Source organism: Pelophylax lessonae (genome assembly GCF_965119305.1).
Source record: "Pelophylax lessonae genome assembly, chromosome: 8".
Taxonomy (NCBI): Eukaryota; Metazoa; Chordata; class Amphibia; order Anura; family Ranidae; genus Pelophylax; species Pelophylax lessonae.
Window position 1 is genome coordinate 140,861,752 of NC_138775.1, and position 20,039 is coordinate 140,881,790.

Below are 20,039 nucleotides of genomic sequence, written 5' to 3' on the forward strand. Positions count from 1 at the left end.
TGCTGCTGTCAAGCACAACCAGTGGGGAGGGAGCAGGGGGTGGGGCAGAGCCACACTCTGCATGTCTATGGCAGGCTCAGGAGTGAGCCCACACAAGTGCCCCCTAACAAGCTACTTGCTATGGTGGGCACTCGGCAGAGGGAAGGAGCGCAAGCGGGGCTCCCAAGAAGAGAAGGATCGGGGCTGCTCTGTGCAAAACCATTGCACAGAACAGGTACAGTAACTGCTAAAAAAAACTTTAGGCAAAAAGGCGTTTTTTACTGATCTAACTGCAACCTATTGTTTTTGTGTACACACAGATGCGTACACATGTTCTGCGTATAAATAGGAAGAAAAAACAAAGCTAAAATCTGAGTTGCCAGTTAGTATTTTATGCACGTACGCGCATACAATGTTAGTTTGAGGAGGTTAAAATTCCACTCTGAGATAGAATTTATTTTATTTGTGTATGTGCATACCGAAAAATACAAGCAAAATAAACACAAGAAATTTTAGCCAGGAGTATTGATGTTCAAACATCATTCCTATGTGCAAGTACCCAAAGAGAGAGCATACGGGCTTCATGAAATCACCTTTAGAAACACTTTATTTGTAAAATCCCAAAAGATGCATACAGAAATGTTAAAATGTTAAAATTATAGGTATGTAATTATAGGTATGTAACCTTCTGGACCTCCTCACATCTCTATCAAGCTCCAAAGTCCTCAAAATGATCAATAGAAGTTATCATTTGATAATATACAGTGGGTCTATGTTAGCTGTTGCATTTTGAGGGACAATCCATCTTCCTCAGAGTTCGTAAGATACAGTGGACCCTATCTGGGAAATGATTAAGGGTCCATTCACAATGACTTGCACTAAAATGTATGGAAAATGCATGTACATTTCCATTAATTTGAGTCGCGTTTTAACGTGTGCTGATGTCCGTTGACATACATTTTGACGTCCATTGACAGGCATGCGCAGTGTTATGGTGTGATTAGGACACATTGGAAATTATTGTTTTTCAGATGATCTTCCATTGATCTACATTTGTGCTAAAACGCAGATCAACGTATTGGTGTGAATTGGCCATAAGTTTCCTGCACCATTTTACCACTGCAGGAAACCAGCCCAAGTAGTGTGCTCCATATTGACGGCGCTGACAGATCTGTTTCAAGTCTATCTGTGCCCCCCCTGCCAGAGTCCAATAGAAACTGGTGTGCGTTCTGCCACTTAATTAACTAAGAGATCGCAGCAGTTTTCAGTATAGAGAAGTGCCACAGACCCCTGCCAGGTTGGACTTGGCGTATGAGGTGTTAGCTGCCAACAGACAGCTGATATCCCTCTCACTGCTTGTGCAGTGATTTCCCTGCATGAGCAGAGTCTGCACAGCTTTCCGCCTTTCCCCTGATCGTAGCTGAGTGTGGGGCAGTGACAGGGAACATCAGTCCTCATTCCGAAAGGAATGAGCCTGCACCACTGTTTGGTAATTCCCCTGTGTGGGACACAAAACTATCACCCCATGGTATCAGGCCTTCATCAGAGTTGCTGATGGTGCTAATATTATGCTGATAAAACTTTAGTGCACAACACTTGAGAATTCCCAAAATGTGACAGTCAACTAACAGGTAGACAACTTAAGATTCAGCTCATGTCTGTCTCCAGTGCTCAATCACCCTCTTACCTCCACCTCTTATTATGGCAATTTTTTCAACATAGTTTTAGAGTGAGGATGCATGTATGTCTGGATTTACAGAAAGCGCTGATGACTAAAAACGACTCACTCTGCAATCCAGAGACTCACATTCTTATTATTCAGCTTCTTTCAGAGGTATTATTCAATGCAGAAGCTTGTATTACCTTAAAGCGAAGTTCCACCTTCAGAAAGTTTTTTTCACTAAAAATACCCCCGGGACAGTCATAGCCTCTGAACTGTCCCGGGTCACACTTACATTTTAGAAGAAATACTTACCTTGAAAATGTCTTGTCCAGCGCTGCCATCTCAGGTGTGGGCAGCTGAAGCCAGCGTGTCCTCTTTGGCGTCCTCTTCTGTGTCCTCTTCGTCCCAGAATGCCCTGCACCAGCCCCGCTCGTCATGTCCGGTGCAGGCACGTCATTCCTGCACAGCTTCTGGGCATGCCCAGAAGCTGTTTAGCAGGGAATGACGCGCCTGCACCGGACATGACAAGTGGGGCCGGTGCAGGCGCATTGATTCCTGGGAGCGATGATGCTCAGCTCCCAGGAATCAATGCAAGCAGGAAGTGACGGCGCGGGCCTCGGCCGCAGAGAGAGGAAGAGGAAGTAAGGTTAGTATAAATAAAATAAAATTCATCACAGAAAAAAACAGGTTCTTTTCTTAGAATTTCAGTAGTGCAGGGATGGTGATGACCTCCTGTCATGTATAATATATAGCACAAATAACCAGATAGGTCAGATAAAGTGCATAAGTTGAATTAATGAAAACTTAAAACATTTAAAACAAAATCAGAGTCCTTAAAAAGTCCTTTGTTTTAAAATAACAGAGCAATATAAAGTGCATTGATGAAGTGCTGCATACAACAGACTCCAGAGGCTCTTCTCCCTTCTCACGATCAAACACTGTTGTATGCAGCGTGTACCGCAGATTGTGCTTTCAGGCTGTCAGATCCTCACCCAGATCGTTTTTGAGCAATTCTTTGACCAGTTCATGTACAAGTGAGTGTGATATTTTATGTTTAAATAAATTTTGTTTAAAAACGGTATCATGCTATGGAGGTGTTCTTTGCTTTTGTCTTCCACACACTGTGATTGAGAGGAGGAGTTTTGCAGCAGTAGCAGATACCTGGAGGAAGTTTGATGTTTTTCACGCTGTATCTGCCTATTCCATGAGAGTGGTTAGGCATGGTCTTCTGATGAGTCTGCACTTTGGCTATTCCTCCCGGCACTGGTGGTGGTAAAAATATATGGTGGTTCCTATAACTCACACCAGCGACCCTTCATCAATGCATTTTATATTGCTCTGTTATTTTAAAACAAAGGACTTTTTAAGGACTCTGATTTTGTTTTAAATGTTTTAAGTTTTCATAGATGCAACTTATGCACTTTATCTGACCTATCTGGTTTATTTGTGCTATATTTTATACATAACAGGAGGTCATCATCATCCCTGCGCTACTGAAATTCTAAGAAAAGAACCTGTTTTTTTTCTGTGATGTATTTTATTTTATTTATTCATTTTCTTTTGAAGTAGCAGCAATTGTTTACTATACTATTATATTCAGGTTTTACCTGCAGTCCTTAAGTGCAGATGATCACATTATTATTTATTTATTAACTGAATTGTTTTGTGGTGTTAGTTATATAAGTAAGGTGATTATATTTTCTTCTAAAACAAGGAAAGTAAAGAAAAAAAAATCGTGATTATCCATGTATTTTGCAGGTGACACAGAGCAAGCAGATGGGGCAAAGTGTCTTTTAAGGGTGGAACTCCACTTTAATGAATGCCAATAGTAAAATGAAAATGGTCTGTTGCATTAAAAACTGCTTGGCACTGTTATGGAGTCTACGCAGTAGATAACCTCTATCCTATTAGATTGTAAACTCCCTCAAGCAAGGCCCCTCCAACCCTTTTAACTAAGTGTAACTGTTCCGTCTCTCTTTATATCGTAAAGGGCTGTGCTATATACAGTATATATCCTGTATAATCATAATCTCTGGAGTTATAAACCTAGTTTAGATGCTAATCCTCATTGCCTATTGGCAATCATTTTCTGGTTTTGACTTTCTTAGATATGGAGATATTGCAATGCCAACATGCTTTGTACGATAACAAGGGATGATGAACTAGAAATCTACCTTTACAAAAAAAAAAAAAAGAAATGAAACAAGACGCAATACTGACAATTATGTTTATTTAAATGTTTTTTCAAAATACATCTTTCTAAATGACACTGACTAGTAAAGTGATATAATAATTGCTCCGTGTGGTGCCACATTCATTATTAGAAGGATAACCACCTTTTTTGTCCATTATTTTCTTGCTTCTTCGTCAACTCTTTATAATGTTCTGACCTTAAAAAACGAGGAAATGAGTCCTTTGCCATAAGGCACAAGATAAGTTCCTGAGCATCATCAAAACAATTAACTGTTGGCTGTGACATTTTCTGGGAGATCAGTTCTCTTGTTTTGTGGTCAATATTTACCTAAAGGAGATAAAAATACGTGTTATAAGGCCAGGGTATTACCTGATCTTTACTCATAAAGGAAATGAAATGTTGACTCCATCATATGTATTATTAGTTTAGCATGTTTGCTGGCAAGATACCATGCTCACATTCAAAATGAACAATAGCTTGCAAATAAGAGCAAGTCAGATCAGATAAGTGCAAAAATAGTATAAAGCAGGGGTCTCCACACTTTGTAAACAAAGGGCCAGTTTACTGTCCTCCAGACTTTGGGGGGGCTGGACTGTGGCCATTGGGAGTAGAAAAGGTCAGGACATCAGAGGTTAAAAAAAACAAACAATACCCCATCTCTGGTGTCAGTGGGAGGAAATGTGTCCTGTCGTTGGTGTTATTGGACCCAATTTCTGGTGTCATTGGGCGATATTGTGCCTAACCCTTAGTGTCATTGGAAGGAATTGTGTTCCATCAATGGTGCCATTAGGCCCACTGTTGGTGTCATTGGGCCACATTGATAGTGTCATTGGGAGAAATTGTGTGCTATCATTGGTGTCATTGGTGGAATTGTGTCCCATCATTGGTGGCATTGGCCCACATTGCTGGTGTCATTGGGAGAAATTGTGCCCTATAATTGGTGTCATTGGGCCTAATTGTTGGTGTAATTGGGAGAAATCGTGCCCCATCATTTGTGGGCCAGCATTGATGTCATTGCAAGGAACCATGCCCCTTCATTGGTGTCAGTGGGGGGGAGTTATGCCCCAAGGGCCAGATAAATACAAGTAAATGGCCGCATCTGGCCCCCAGGCCACAGTTTGGAGACCACTGAAGACTAGGTCTGAGCACATAGGACTCCTAAAGTTAATTCACAAAGATGTTGAGGCTAAAGCTGGCCGTACACTGTTTGAAATTTCAATCCATGTGTGAGCTTCCCTGCTTGATAGAATTAGATTGTTTAATCAACTTTCGTCAAAGGGACACGTTGAAAAACTTCCCAACGATCAGTGGTTGCAGACACTGATCAGTAAATTCTGACAGTGACGGGTGGCACTGTCAGAATAGAATGTCCCAGTGAGGATTGTGTGGATGGGGGAACCTGTCAGTTTTCATGTCTGGTGACTAAATCAAAAAACACTAATTGTGTATGGCCTGCCTAAAATGCTTCTGAAACTCCTATAGCGTAGTTTGCACTTCATGTATATTTTAGATGCTTTTCGGAGGTGTTTTATAGACTTGAAAGGGGCATTTTTCAAGCTTTGCAAGTTGCAATGCTTACCAAAGGTGGCAAGCAAGATCAAATTCTACCAAGATCAAATTCTACCAAACATGATGTATGTACTAGATCAGCCTTTTTCAACTGGGTTGCTATGGCAACCTGGGGACTGGGGTGCCACCAGAGGTCCTCAGGGGTGCTGCAGGATCCCGGTAGAGAGAGTCAGTCAGATAAGCCCAAACTCCCAGTCCCCAACCAAACTGTACATTGGCACTGGGAGCTCAATCAGTCTCAGAAACTGAAAGTAAAAGGACGGGGAGTGTGTGCTGTGCTCTCTGCCTCCTGCTACAGTGCAATAGCTGGTTGTGTGAGGGAAGGTACTGTACTACAACTTTTAAAAGGGATGTATATATGTGTTTGTGTGTACATGTGTGTATACATGTGTCTGTATGTGTATGTGTGTGTGTATATGTGTCTATGTGTGTGTGTACATGTGTCTACATTATATGTGTCTATATGTGTTTGTGTGGGTATACATGTGTCTGTGTATGTGTACTTGTGTGTGTGTGTGTACACGTGTCTGTGTGTGAACATGTGTCTGTATGTGTGTGTATGTGTGTGCATGTGTCTGTATGTGTGTGCATGTGTCTGTATGTGTGTGTGTGTGTGTGTGCACATGTGTGTGTGCGCTCATGTGTCTGGGTGTCTGTGTGCACACGCGTCTGTATGTGTGTGTGTACGTGTGAATACCTGTGTGTGTGCATGTGTACACCCCCAGCTGCTGCCTGTGCAGCTAATGGGGGAGCAGTTGGGGGTGGTAAAAACAGCTCAACCGCATGTTTTTACCACCTCCAACCTCACATGTGAACAAACCCATTCATTTCAAAGGGCTGCTGTAACCAAAGAAATGCAGGAAAACAGGTTTCCGACCCTTTTTTAAAGTTGTGCCGCACCAAATACACCCCACGTTTGCTAATGTGTGGGGTACCATTAAGAATGAATGGTACCCCTAAAGAGCAAAGCAATTGTCTGTGTGTTAGGAACAAGTGCGATTTTGCTTGCGCTCCGCAACACACAGTGACATGAACCACGTCTTGGACAGGGGTGCCTCAAGACTGAAAATACTTTTCAAGGGCGCCCCAACTGGAAAAAGCTTGAGAGACACTGTACTAGACTGATCGCTGACAGCTGATAAGGACGAATAAATGAATAAATAAAGGTTAAGGACGAATAAATGAAACAAATTTTAAAGAATTTCAATGAAATTCATTATAATTTCATTCAGAAATTCGGATACATCCGAATCTCCGAATAACCAAATATTTGTCCAAATTTGTATTCAGAAAGAAATGAATTACACATGTCTACCCTACACCCCGTCCAACTTACCTAAAATAAACCACAAAAAAATACATCCCCTAGACTGCTCAGTGTGTCAGTGTGACCAGATTGCCTCCTGACCGGACTCCTGGCCTAGGCTGCTTCTCTATACAGTAGATACAGTAAAGCTGCCCATATAGAGTTCACAATCTAGCCATGGGTGGCCGTTTCGGCACCACCAGGCTTTGCAAACTTCAAGTGTATAAATGATGGAGTTGAAAGGACTGCTATCAGATGCAGTCACTGCTGTAAAATACAATAGTCGACAGGGAAAATCCCCCCATATATTCTGTTAAGGGTAGATGGAAAAATTCGAATATATTTCTCTTGTTTAGCAGAACAAGAAAAATCTATGTTGGCATGGCCAGGTTTAGGTGAGTGAGTGTTGTTATGCTAGGACAAGAATATAAAGGAAAAAAGCATGAAAAATTAAAACTGCAGATACATTCAAAGGCTGGTAAACCGTAATATATTATATTTTTGTTCTCGGGTTTAGCTATACTTTGGCTCTATTTATACAAATAACAAGTTAACTGCACTTTCTGTAAAATCTTTAGGGCTTATGGATTTGCTTTTGGGCATGTCAATAAACATTGGTTTTTAATCTTCTGTGGGCCCTCAACTCACATCCACGAGCCAAAAAAAATTAAAAAAACTGTCTGTTATTTTTTTTCCCCAGGGAACCAAAAGGCAACACATTTGTCCTTTATTACATGCATCACAGTCTGCTGGGGGGGGGGGGGGGCAGGATTGTTTGCCTACACCATGTGCATTGCAGTGAAAGTTAATGACAATGCACCACAACACATACAGTGGGTACGGAAAGTATTCAGACCCCCTTAAATTTTTCACTCTTTGTTATATTGCAGCCATTTGCTAAAATCATTTAGGTTCATTCTTCTTCCTCATGAATGTACACATAGCACCCCATACTGACAGAAAAACACAGAATTGTTGACATTGTTGCAGATTTATTAAAAAAGAAAAACTGAAATATCACATGGTCCTAAGTATTCAGACCCTTTGCTCAGTATTTAGTAGAAGCCCCCTTTTGATCTAATACAGCCTGGAATCTTTTTGGGAAAGATGCAACAAGTCTTTCACACCTGGATTTGGGGATCCTCTGCCATTCCTCCTTGCAGATCCTCTCCAGTTCTGTCAGGTTGGATGGTAAACGTTGGTGGACAGCCATTTTTAGGTCTCTCCAGAGATGCTCAATTGGGTTTAAGTCAGGGCTCTGGCTGGGCCATTCAAGAACAGTCACGGAGTTGTTGTGAAGCCACTCCTTCGTTATTTTAGCTGTGTGCTTAGGGTCATTGTCTTGTTGGAAGGTAAACCTTCGGCCCAGTCTGAGGTCCAGAGCACTCTGGAGAAGGTTTTTGTCCAGGATATCCCTGTACTTGGCCGCATTCATCTTTCCCTCGATTCCAACCAGTCGTCCTGTCCCTGCAGCTGAAAAACACCCCCACAGCATGATGCTGCCACCACCATGCTTCACTGTTGGGACTGTATTGGACAGGTGATGAGCAGTGCCTGGTTTTCTCCACACATACCGCTTAGAATTAAGGCCAAAAAGTTCTATTTTGGTCTCATCAGACCAGAGAATCTTATTTCTCACCATCTTGGAGTCCTTCAGGTGTTTTTTAGCAAACTCCATGCGGGCTTTCATGTGTCTTACACTGAGGAGAGGCTTCCGTCGGGCCACTCTGCCATAAAGCCCCGACTGGTGGAGGGCTGCAGTGATGGTTGACTTTCTACAACTTTCTCCCATCTCCTGACTGCATCTCTGGAGCTCAGCCACAGTGATCTTTGGGTTCTTCTTTACCTCTCTCACCAAGGCTCTTCTCCCCCGATAGCTCAGTTTGGCCGGACGGCCAGCTCTAGGAAGGGTTCTGGTCGTCCCAAACGTCTTCCATTTGAGGATTATGGAGGCCACTGTGCTCTTAGGAACCTTAAGTGCAGCAGAAATCTTTTTGTAACCTTGGCCAGATCTGTGCCTTGCCACAATTCTGTCTCTGAGCTCTTCAGGCAGTTCCTTTGACCTCATGATTCTCATTTGCTCTGACATGCATTGTAATCTGGAAGGTCTTATATAGACAGGTGTGTGGCTTTCCTAATCAAGTCCAATCAGTATAATCAAACACAGCTGGACTCAAATGAAGGTGTAGAACCATCTCAAGGATGATCAGAAGAAATGGAAAGCACCTGAGTTAAATATATGAGTGTCACAGCAAAGGGTCTGAATACTTAGGACCATGTGATATTTCAGTTTTTCTTTTTTAATAAATCTGCAACAATGTCAACAATTCTGTGTTTTTCTGTCAGTATGGGGTGCTATGTGTACATTCATGAGGAAGAAGAATGAACTTAAATGATTTTAGCAAATGGCTGCAATATAACAAAGAGTGAAAAATTTAAGGGGGTCTGAATACTTTCCGTACCCACTGTATACACAATGAATTATTGTGCTTTACACTAATGTACATTAATGTGTGAATCATTTGGACCTACTTCCTGGTAAATATGCATGTGTTCTTGCAAAGGACGCATGGCATTTTTCTGGATGGGCTTTCTGATGGTGACAACAGCGACTATGCCTACATAATGTGTTGAAAGAGTCACCTGTAGTCACCCTTTAGTGTGTGCTAGCAGTTAGTGTAGTGTGGGTTAGAAATTAGAGTAGGTAAAACATAGTTTAGCTCAGGGCTAAGCTTGAGCTATGGAACCTGGGCCAGGGTTTACTAGAGTTAGGGGCTGGGTGACTCATCCTGGCAGCTGTCTGGTGCCTCCCCTGGGTCTAGAAGGTTGGAGAATCGTCTAGAATTAGTGGTTGGAGGTTAGGAGGAGCTGCCTTGAATATTTATGGAGCCTCAGCCAATCCTCAGAGACTGGCTGGAAGGGGGCTGAGACTACTCCATAAACAGACATGGGCCATACCAGCAGGGAAGTCGGTGGAAGATGGAGAAGCAGCGCTGAAGGGGCTGTCATTGGCCCTTTAGGTGAACCCCCTAGTCTGGGGGGGGGGTTGTCCTGCCTTGGGCTCGGGTGCTGGAAGGATCCTACCATAACGCACAGAAGGAAGGTTTTCCTGGAAGCACGGAAGCAAGAGAGGACAGAGTGAGTAGATCAGCACTGTTGGGGACTGATAAGGGGGAAGACTGCCACATGTAGCCGGTGTGCTTAAGTCTTTGTCCTTCCCTGAGAGATCTCCTGAGAGTCAGCCAGATGGGCTGGAGAAGAATCAGTCTGGAGGACTGGTGTAGAGAGTTAGCCTGGAGGGCTACTGAAAGGGGCAGCTGGAGCCAGGTGGGTTGGCAGTGCCTGAAGAGGCGGTGCTGGGAGCAGTGGCCACAGAGGAGAAGTGACAAGCTGTATCACTACAATTTTGCTACACAACAAGGGGCTTTTAGTCCCTGCCTGTAAAGGGCTATTGCTACAATATGACTGGGAGCCTGTCAGATTACCCTACCATGATTCAGCTGGTGCAAGCAAGTGTGTGCAGGAGGCAAGAGAAGTAGACTATATATAAACAGTATATAGTAATAAGTCCCTGAAGTTGTTGAAGTTTTGCTGAAGTCAAGTGGGCATCTCCTAACCACCCATATCTATCCAAGTTAATAACCCTCAATAAATAACAAAAACAAAGTAATGGACTGTTCTCTGATTCCGGGGTGCTTATGAAAATTCGGTGTGCCTAGCTGTGCAGGAGTGGGGGATCCAAGTTCATCTGCAGCTCCTTAGGGGCGTGCTACACAGGTATAACAGGTTGACAATGCAGTAACAGGAATGGGGTTGTTGTCATCCTGTAACAGGAAGTGCCATAACAAAGAACTTCATGGCAGGGTCACCCGGTTTTCATTTTAGTAAAAGCTACAAATTTTAAAATACAATTTACAATTTATAAGAGTTTTGTTGCATTCCTCTGTGGATTAGGGTTCTGATGATACGAGATGCTTTTATTTTTCTAATTTTGGCTTGTATTTAATGGACTATTATACCTTAACATTTCCAGTGGAGGTGTGTGGCCAACTGCAGTGCACACACATTACTCTGCTGTGATATAGTGATGGACAAACATCGTTTGGGGCTTTTCGCGAACGTCAGCCGCAAATTTTCTCAAATGTCCGCGAACTGCAAGTTTGCTGCGGGCCCCATTGACTTTAATAGGAGGCGAAATTTAAAAACCTTTAGGTCATATTTGCAGCCACAAAAGACTTACTAGCTGTGCACAAATAGTCCCACCACATGGACAATGTCATAACAGAAGTATTGCAATTGGAAAAGTTGCCCTAAAACTTTTATATATTTTTTTTACAGCAAAACAATGTATTTTTTTTTTTTTATAAATCAGCCAGAACTGACAGCAGCTGGTAAATACATGTCAAATACATATAGGGTCCATTCACACATCTGTAAAATGGGTCCACATCCATTCCACAATTTGGCGGAACGTTTACAGACCCATTGATTTTCAATTCCAGTCTGAAAAATTAGGTATTCACAGGATAAAGAAGTAAGTGTCGGCCATTCCAGGGCCCAAAAATTAGCCCACATGCATTTACCTGACAGCTAACAACGTTGCATTCTGTGGCTGAAGGTACATTAGGCATTCACAGGATACAGAAGTAAGTGTCGGCCAGTACAGGCCCCAAAAATTAGCCCACATGGGTTTACCTGACGGCTAAGAACGTAGTAATCTGTGCCTGGAGGTACATTAGACATTGACAGGATACAGAAGTAAGTGTCGGCCAGTATAGGCCCTAAAAATTAGCCCACATGGGTTTACCTGACAGCTAAGAATGTAGTATTCTGTGGCTGAAGGTACATTAGGCATTCACAGGATACAGAAGTAAGTGTCGGCCAGTATAGGCCCCAAAAATTAGCCCACATGGGTTTACCTGACAGCTAAGAACGTTATATTTAGTGGCTGAAGGTACATTAGGCATTGACAGGATAAATAAGTAAATTTCGGCCATAAAAGGCCCAAAAAATTAGCCCACATGGGTTTACCTGACAGCTAAGAACATTGTATTCTGTGGCTGAAGGTATATTAGGCATTCACAGGATAAACAAGTAAGTGTCAGCCATAAAAGGCCCAAAAAATTAGCCCACATGGGTTTACCTGACAGCTAAGAATGTAGTATTCTGTGGCTGGAGGTACATTACATAGGTTGACAGAAAAAATAATTGTCGGCCATGAAAGGCCCAAAAAATTAGGCATTCAATGAACATGAAATGCCTTTTATGCCGCTGTATTTAGCGAAGACAAGGACCATGAATTGTTGTGGGTGGATGGCGGTCTGGCGGATATTTGTGGCCTGTCATGAGGAATTTAAATGAAACATGGTCTACTGGTCACATGTGTTGAATTCCTCAGAGATCCATGCTTCATTCATTTTTATAAATGTGAGGTAGTCTACACTGTCATGAGCTAGGCGAGTGCGCTTATCGGTCACAATCCCCCCCTGCTGCGCTGAACGTCCTTTCGGACAGGACACTGGATGGGGGGCAAGCCAACAGTTCCATTGCAAATTGTGCAAGCTCTGGCCAGAGGTCAAGCCTGCCCACCCAGTAGTCCAGCATCCACATCGGCCGTTAACCCGATTTAGTCGGACACCTGTCGGTCTAGGCGTTCCCTGATGCTGGATCTGGAGTAAAGCTGTCGATGGGTCGGCTGAAAGAAGGATCTCATATCTGAAGTGACCAACACATCTTCAAACCGCCCTCTTCTTGTAGGCGCTGTTGGATTGCTACCCGCAACTGTCTCTCTGTGCAGTGGCGGCCGGTGTGTTGGGGGCGCATGGAGTTCAATGGGGCTTTTTTTTTTTTGCATCACCTGATTATAGCCAGAGGCTCTAATAGGGCGATGCAAAGGGTGGACCCTGGGCGCAAAGCAGTGCGTCCCCACTCCACCCATTGTGTGACAATAGCGAATGAAAATTCGCTATTGTCACACGGATCCTCCTCCCGGCCAATCAGGGAGTGGGTCTAATACCTGATTCCTGATTGGCCGCAAGCCAAACCCCATGCCATTGGGAGGAGGCGGGAGCGGAAGGACCGGAGGAGACGCGCCGGGGGAATGAGAAGAAGCCACGCCGCCGCTGCTGATGATCCAGGTAAGTAACTGGTCTCTGCATTGAAGGGGGCATGTATGCTGGTCACTAAATTGAAGGGGGCATGTAAGCTGGTCACTACATTGAAGGGGGCATGTACGCTGGTCACTACATTGAAGGGGGCATGTACGCTGGTCACTACATTGAAGGGGGCATGTATGCTGGTCACTACATTGAAGGGGGCATGTACGCTGGTCACTACATTGAAGGGGACATGTACGCTGGTCACTGCATTGAAGGGGACATGTACGCTGGTCACTACATTGAAGGGGGCATGTACGCTAGTCACTGCATTGAAGGGGGCATGTATGCTGGTCACTACATTGAAGGGGGCATGTATATGGGTCACTGCATTGAAGGGAGCATGTACGCTGGTCACTACATTGAAGGGGGCATGTATGCTGGTCACTACATTGAAGGGGGCATGTACGCTGGTCACTGTATTGAAGGGGGCATGTACGCTGGTCACTACATTGAAGGGGGCATGTATGCTGGTCACTACTTTGAAGGGGGCATGTACACTGGTCACTACATTGAAGGGGGCATGTACGCTGGTCTCTGCATTGAAGGGGGCTTGTACGCTGGTCACTGCATTGAAGGGGGCATGTATGCTGGTCTCTGCATTGAAGGGGGCATGCTGGTCAGTGTTTTGAAGGGGGCACGCTGATCACTGTGCATTGAAAGGGGGCACGCTGGTCACTGTGCATTGAAAGGGGGCATGCTGGTCACTGTGCATTGAAAGGGGGCACGCTGGTCTCTCTGCATTGAAAGGCACACTATACCTTAATTACTGAAGGCCCCTTTCACACTTTTGCAACCTCAAAGTCACGCAATTTTTAAAGCGTTTTTTGCCGCAAAGCAATGCCTATTACATTTTTCTGTTTGCGCCCCCCCAAAAATTTTGAGCACCAGCCACCACTGTCTCTGTGACTGGAAATTCCTCTGCCAGCGCACGCAAAAGCAGAATGCAGCATTTCTTGCAGCAAGGCCTGGAAGTGCTGCATTCTGACCGCCCTCTGTGATGGTGGTAACATTTCCGCCATTTTTGTACCGGGGGTGTAAGTACGTTGCCACCCAGTACTGGTCCTTGCCCTTTATGCTTTTTTTTTTTTTCAAATTATATCTTTATTTCTTTAAGTTCAGTTACATATACAGTATATACATTACATTTTAGCTTTCAAGGTTATAATTACAAACCATTTATTCCCTTTAAGGAACCTTAGCCTTTCTTTGGCAATCTATTACCGAACCCAAAAACTCCCATTTCGTTCCTTTTCCTTCTTTCCCCTTTTCCCCCCTGTCCCCCCAAAAAAAAAAAAAAAAAAAAAAAAAAAAAAAGGCAAGGGAAAAGAATGGTGCACAGGTCTCTACACTCCTATCTCATTATATATCTATCTTCTCTGCGCATGTTCTTGTCCTGTACTTGGAAATTACCTTTCTTCTGAATTAACATAATCTCTCCACTGTTTCCATTTCTTCTCATATTTATCAGTTTGTTGATGAGCAGATAGGACCAATTTTTCTAGGTTATGTATTTCCTCAACTTTCCTTAACCACATGTTTATGTTAGGTGGTTCAGTCTCTTTCCATTTAAGAGGGATACATATCCTGGCAGCGTTCACCAGATGTGGTATAATGGATTTTTTGTAATTTTGTATCGGTATGCTGGGGGTATGGAGCAGAAAGAGGGCAGGTTCTTTGGGAATATGACATTTCATAATTTCCTGTATTGACCTCCGAATCTGCTCCCAAAACTCTTCTAGTTTAGGACATTCCCAGAATATATGGAGCATTGTCCCTCTCTCTGTCCCACATCTCCAGCACAAATCTGTATTTAATGTAGAAATTTTATTCATCCTAACCGGGGTGTAATACCATCTGGAAAAAATTTTGTAATTCAGTTCTTGAATTCTAACGCAAATTGAAGTTGAGAATACTGACTTAATTATTTGATTTTCCCGTTCTAGTGAGAAGACAATGCCCATTTCCCTCTCCCATTCCTTCAAAAAAGGAGGTTTACGCCGTTCTACTGATGTCATTAGCAGGGAGTAAATTTTAGATATAACATGTTCCATAATTCCATTTTGAGTGCATAATTTTTCATAAGGTGTTACCTCTTTATCATCCTGGGAGGGGACTTGCAATGTTCCCAAAAAATGGCGTAGTTGGAAGGCACGCCATAGATCTAGGCCGAAATGGCCTGAGACGTCTGTTAATTCCTCCATCGTTACCCAGCCTGTCTCTGTTAGGAAGTCAGATATTTGTGTAATTCCTCTATCTGCTAAGGTCTTAAATTTCCTGTCTTGATATCCTGTCTCAAAGTGGGGGTTTCCTAGTATTGGATACAGTACGGAGTTCTCCCGTATTAATTTATCCTGTTTAAATATTTTTGCACAAGTTTTGATCGTGTTTCCTATAATAGGATGTTTCTTTATTGATACTGGTAGGATCTTATAACACCATGGGGCTCTTTTCAACGAGATCTCACATTGTGCCTGCTCTAAGTTTGGCCAGAGCTTATATTCTCTGTGTCGACACCAGTCAATCACTCTTCCCAGTTGAATGGCTTGGTAATATTTCTTTATGTTCGGGACTGCCAGCCCCCCATCTGTTTTCGCTTTAAATAGATATTTTTTCCCTACTCTCGGACGTTTTGAATTCCAGATGAAATTCATTATCATAGTTTCAATCTGCATCAAGTATCGAGGTGGGATGTGTATGGGAAGTGCCTGAAAAATGTACAGGAATTTTGGTATAACACTCATTTTGATTATATTGCACCTTCCCATCCATGAATGCATTCCTCCTCTCCACCTTAGCAGTAGTAGTTTTATAGATTTTAGTAAGGGAATAAAGTTCAGATTAAACAATTGCGATATATTTGGTGTGATCGATGTCCCCAAGTATTTAAGGGCTGTCTTAGTCCAGTTCAATTTAAAATTTGCCCTTAACTGTTGTTGGAGTGTCCCTGGAAGTTCTATTCCCATTGTTTCGGATTTAATGAAATTTATCTTCATATTAGATTGAGTTCCGTATCTCTCCAGCTCGTATAACAAGTTGGGGAGTGATATAATTGGATTCGTGATCGAGAATAGGACGTCGTCGGCATACGCTGATATTTTATACTGATCCTTTCCCACGCTGATGCCCGAAATATCCGAGTTAATTCGGATTCTGCACAGGAAGGGTTCCAGTGATACTACAAACAGGAGCGGGGACAGGGGGCACCCCTGTCTCGTTCCGTTTGTAATTAAAAACTCTGTAGATAAAATTCCGTTTACCCTCACTTTTGCAGAAGGGACTGAATAGCTCTGTGTTATCCATTTTAACATTTTCTCCCCTATCCCTATATAGCGAAGGACCGTGAACATATACTCCCACCTGACCCTATCGAACGCTTTCTCTGCGTCAGTATTAAGCAGGACTGTTGGTATTTTATTTTGGTGTGTTATATGTAGTAAGCTCAATAGCTTGGTCGTGTTGTCCCTTGCCTCTCGGGTTGGGACAAATCCGACCTGGTCCAAATGGATCAACTTTGTCAGGTATTTCTGTAGTCTGACTGCCAAAATCTTTGTGAAAATTTTAAAGTCAGTGTTCAACAGGGAAATTGGTCTGTAACTTTTGCACGAGGTAGGGTCTTTCCCTTCCTTAGGGATTACCGATATATGTGCATGTATGGTTTCTTTAGGGATTCTATTCTCTGCCCCCCAGGCGTTGAACATATCCCTCATAAATTCCTTCAGGTGTGGCATTAACTTCTTGTAGTAATGAATAGTAAACCCGTCAGGTCCAGGTGCCTTCCCTACTCTAATATTTTTTATAGTTTCCATTATCTCCGCAGATGTTATAGGGGACTCGAGTATTTTACTCTCCTCTTCTGACAACTGAGGCATTTGTGAGGTATATACATATTCCTCCATCTGCGTTTGTGAGGCTGTTTGGGTTTTTAAGTTATATAATGTTTCATAATATTTTTTAAATTCTTGAGTTATCTGTTTGGGGTATGCAAGTTTCTGTCCTGCGTCTGTTACTATATGTGGAACATATGTTGTCAGATTTTGATCTTTGAGTGATTTTGCTAATAGCTTCCCACATTTATCCCCTGCTTCATAGAAAATCCTTTTAGTTTTCTGGATTGCTGCTTTAGCTCTAAAGGATAAGAGTTCATTAATGTCTCTCCTTATTTTCAAGAGCTCATCCTTTCCCTCCGCTGATGGTGCATGTTTATGTTTTGCTTCTGTTTTATAAAGAGCTTGAAATAGATGATCTAATTGTTTAGTTCGCTGTTTTTTGATCCTGGCCCCATGTTTTATAAGAATTCCTCGTATAACTGCTTTGTGTGTTTCCCATATTATCCCTGGATCTGAGTCTGCAGTGGTGTTAGTTAAAAAAAAAAAGACTATCTCTGACTCGACCTCTGCCATAGTCTCCTTATCTTGTAAAAGACTTTCATTCAGTCTCCAGGTTGTTTCTCTCCTTTCTCTTTTGTTTGGTAACTCATAAACTAATGTAATTGGGGCATGGTCTGACCAAGTCGCTGAGCCTATCGTTATGTCTTTTATAGCGTGTAATTGACTGTGTGGGATTAAGAAATAATCTATACGGGAATATTGTTGATGCAAAGAGGAATAGAATGAGTAGTCTCTTTCTCTGGGGTGCATCAGGCGCCATGCATCTATTAATTGTCCTTCCTGTAATATTTTAGCAAAGTGTTTCCGCACCATAGGCGGGATTGAGGATTGGCCCCTGGATGTATCTTCTGAAGGGATCAGGGGAATGTTCATATCTCCTCCTATTATTAAATGTCCCCCCCTAAACTCATTGAGCATGTCCATGCCCCTCCTCAAGAAACCATCCTGCTTTATGTTTGGAACATACATATTAGCTAGTGTGACTTCTGTCTCTCGTATCGTCCCTTTTACAAATAAATATCGGCCATTTGGGTCGCTCAAAACTTGTGTACATTTCCAGGGTAAGTTCCTTGATAGGAGGATGGATACGCCCTTCGACTTAGCCTCCCAATTAGTCGAATGATATACTATAGGAAAAAGATTATTGTTTAACTTAGGGCATTTATCCTCTCTAAAATGTGTCTCCTGTACCATCGCAATATCTATCCTTGATCTTTTCAGATCATCTAACAAAATCCTCCTTTTCTCTGGAGTGTTGAGACCTTTTGCATTAATGGATAAAATCCGTATATTCTCCATTATATAAAAAAAAAAAAAAAAAAAAAAAAAAAAAAAAAAAGGGGGGAGGGGGAAAACTTAGGGGGGGAAGGGGGGAGGAAGGAAAGTACCTTCTTGACCTCTCTACTATAGAGGGGTCACTATATAGCTTCACGCTGGGTTGCTCATCCAATCTATATTGGTTCTTTGAGCAATTTCCTAAATGGGGTTATGTTTGGGTTAGGTTAGAGAATAAAACTCTCCCCTCCCTCTCCCAACCCCCAACACTGATCATTCACAGGGTATTCCGGCATATATATATAAATAAAATTCATTATTTTTGTATATCTACTTCTCCCGGCCTCATTTTCTCACATTCCTTGTATCTCATTTAGAGGCAAAGGAGAAAAAGAGAAAAAAAAAAAAAAAAAAAAAAAAAAAAAAATCCCCACCCCTAGATCTCATAATGTATTTGCCATCTACCATCTGCCCCCCCTCTTCTCCTAGTTCCTCGGTAGATCAGGTATTACCCGATGCTTCCTCCGCCCCTCCCCCCCGCCTCTAGGGCACCCTGTGCTCTGTCACCTTCTTAGAGACCACTGAAATTGGTCGTATTGTGGAATGTATTTATATTCAAAAATAGAAGTTAAACAAAAACTGTGCTATTTAATAAATCAGATTATTACCATTATTACCATTATTACCCTTATTAGTGTTTTATAGGTTACAAAGTGTATATTATACCCAAAAAAAAAAAAAAAAAAAAAAAAAATAATGTTGTGTGCCCAAAACAAAAAAAAGAAAAAAAAAAAAAACAACATACTTTCCCATACTCATAAAAAAAAAAAAAAAAGAGAGGGAAAACACCTTCACTACCACTCTACACTCGTGTCTTATGTGTTTTAAAATTGTGCAAAAAAAAAAAAAAATATGGCCTTATCTCTTATCCTCCTCCCAGGGGGGGGGGGGCGGGGTGTATCCATGTATCCATATACCCTCAAAAAAAGAAAAAAACATGTTGGAGCTGATTGCTTCAGAAAGAAAAGGGGGAACAGCCGACAAAGGGGTGGGGGGGAAAAAAAAAAAACAAAAAAAAAAAAAAAGTTATTGAAGAGAGAATTTTATAATAGCAGTATTTCTTCCTGTCATTTCTTCATTCTCTCGTTCCAATTGGATCCTCAATTTCACTTAGTTCTCTCAGACCTGTCCTTTCTTATTACCATGTCCATTCAACCTCCGTTCACGGGGTCCCCAGTTTGGGTACCCCATTGTTCTGGGGGAAATTGTAAGCCAATCCTCCACCTGAACAGGTTCTGTGCCCAAGAATTCAAATAAGTTGGGTAAATCCGCTGGGGTACGAAGAACAAACATGTCTCGTTCTTTAACAAAAGTCACTGCCAGCGGGTATCCCCATCTGTACCTAAAACCTTGTTGCTTTGCTCTCTCCAGCACTGGCCGTAGTAATGATCTGCGGTAAAGCGTGGTTTTAGACAGATCCGGGAGTATTTTTATTTTAGCCCCTGCGACTTCCACTGTGCCTATGTCCCAGGCTTTCCGGAGGATCTCCTCTTTCTGTGTGTAGTAATGCATTTTACATACTATATCACGGGGTCTGTTGGAGTCTGTATATCTGAACCCTGTCAGTCTGTGGACCCTATCAATTTCCATAGGGGCTGCAGGATGTGAGGTGGGGGCTAGCACTTTTAGAAAAATGTCTCTCACCTTTTCTTGTAAATTTTCCCCTTCCACCTCTGGTACTCCTCTCAGTTTTAAGTTCCCCCTGCGGCTCCTATCTTCTAAGTCTTCCATATGAAGTTGCATATTAATGGTGGCCTCTGATAGTGTCTCTGTGGTCTTCTTTATATCCGCTACTTGGTCCTTTACTTGTGTGATCTCGGTATCTTTTAAAGTAACTCTATCTGATAATTGGACCATATCTTTGCGGAGTTCATGGATATCACGTTGGTGTGTTTCCTCAATCCGCATTATTAATGCCTCTATCTCTGCTTTAGTGGGCAGTGCTTTC

At 42.5% G+C, this 20,039-nt stretch overlaps 1 protein-coding gene across 1 annotated transcript in view; it reads right to left on the bottom strand.

Annotated features, from left to right (window-relative positions):
• Positions 1–3,962: 3,962 nt before the first annotated feature.
• RGS21 (regulator of G protein signaling 21) overlaps positions 3,963–20,039 on the bottom strand; it is a gene marked incomplete at both ends in the record, with an annotated part of 39,633 nt that continues 23,556 nt past the window's right edge. Inside the window, one exon of the mRNA XM_082266084.1 lies at positions 3,963–4,163. Coding sequence (XP_082122210.1) covers positions 3,963–4,163 — 201 coding nt within the window. The remainder of the gene's footprint in view (positions 4,164–20,039) is intronic.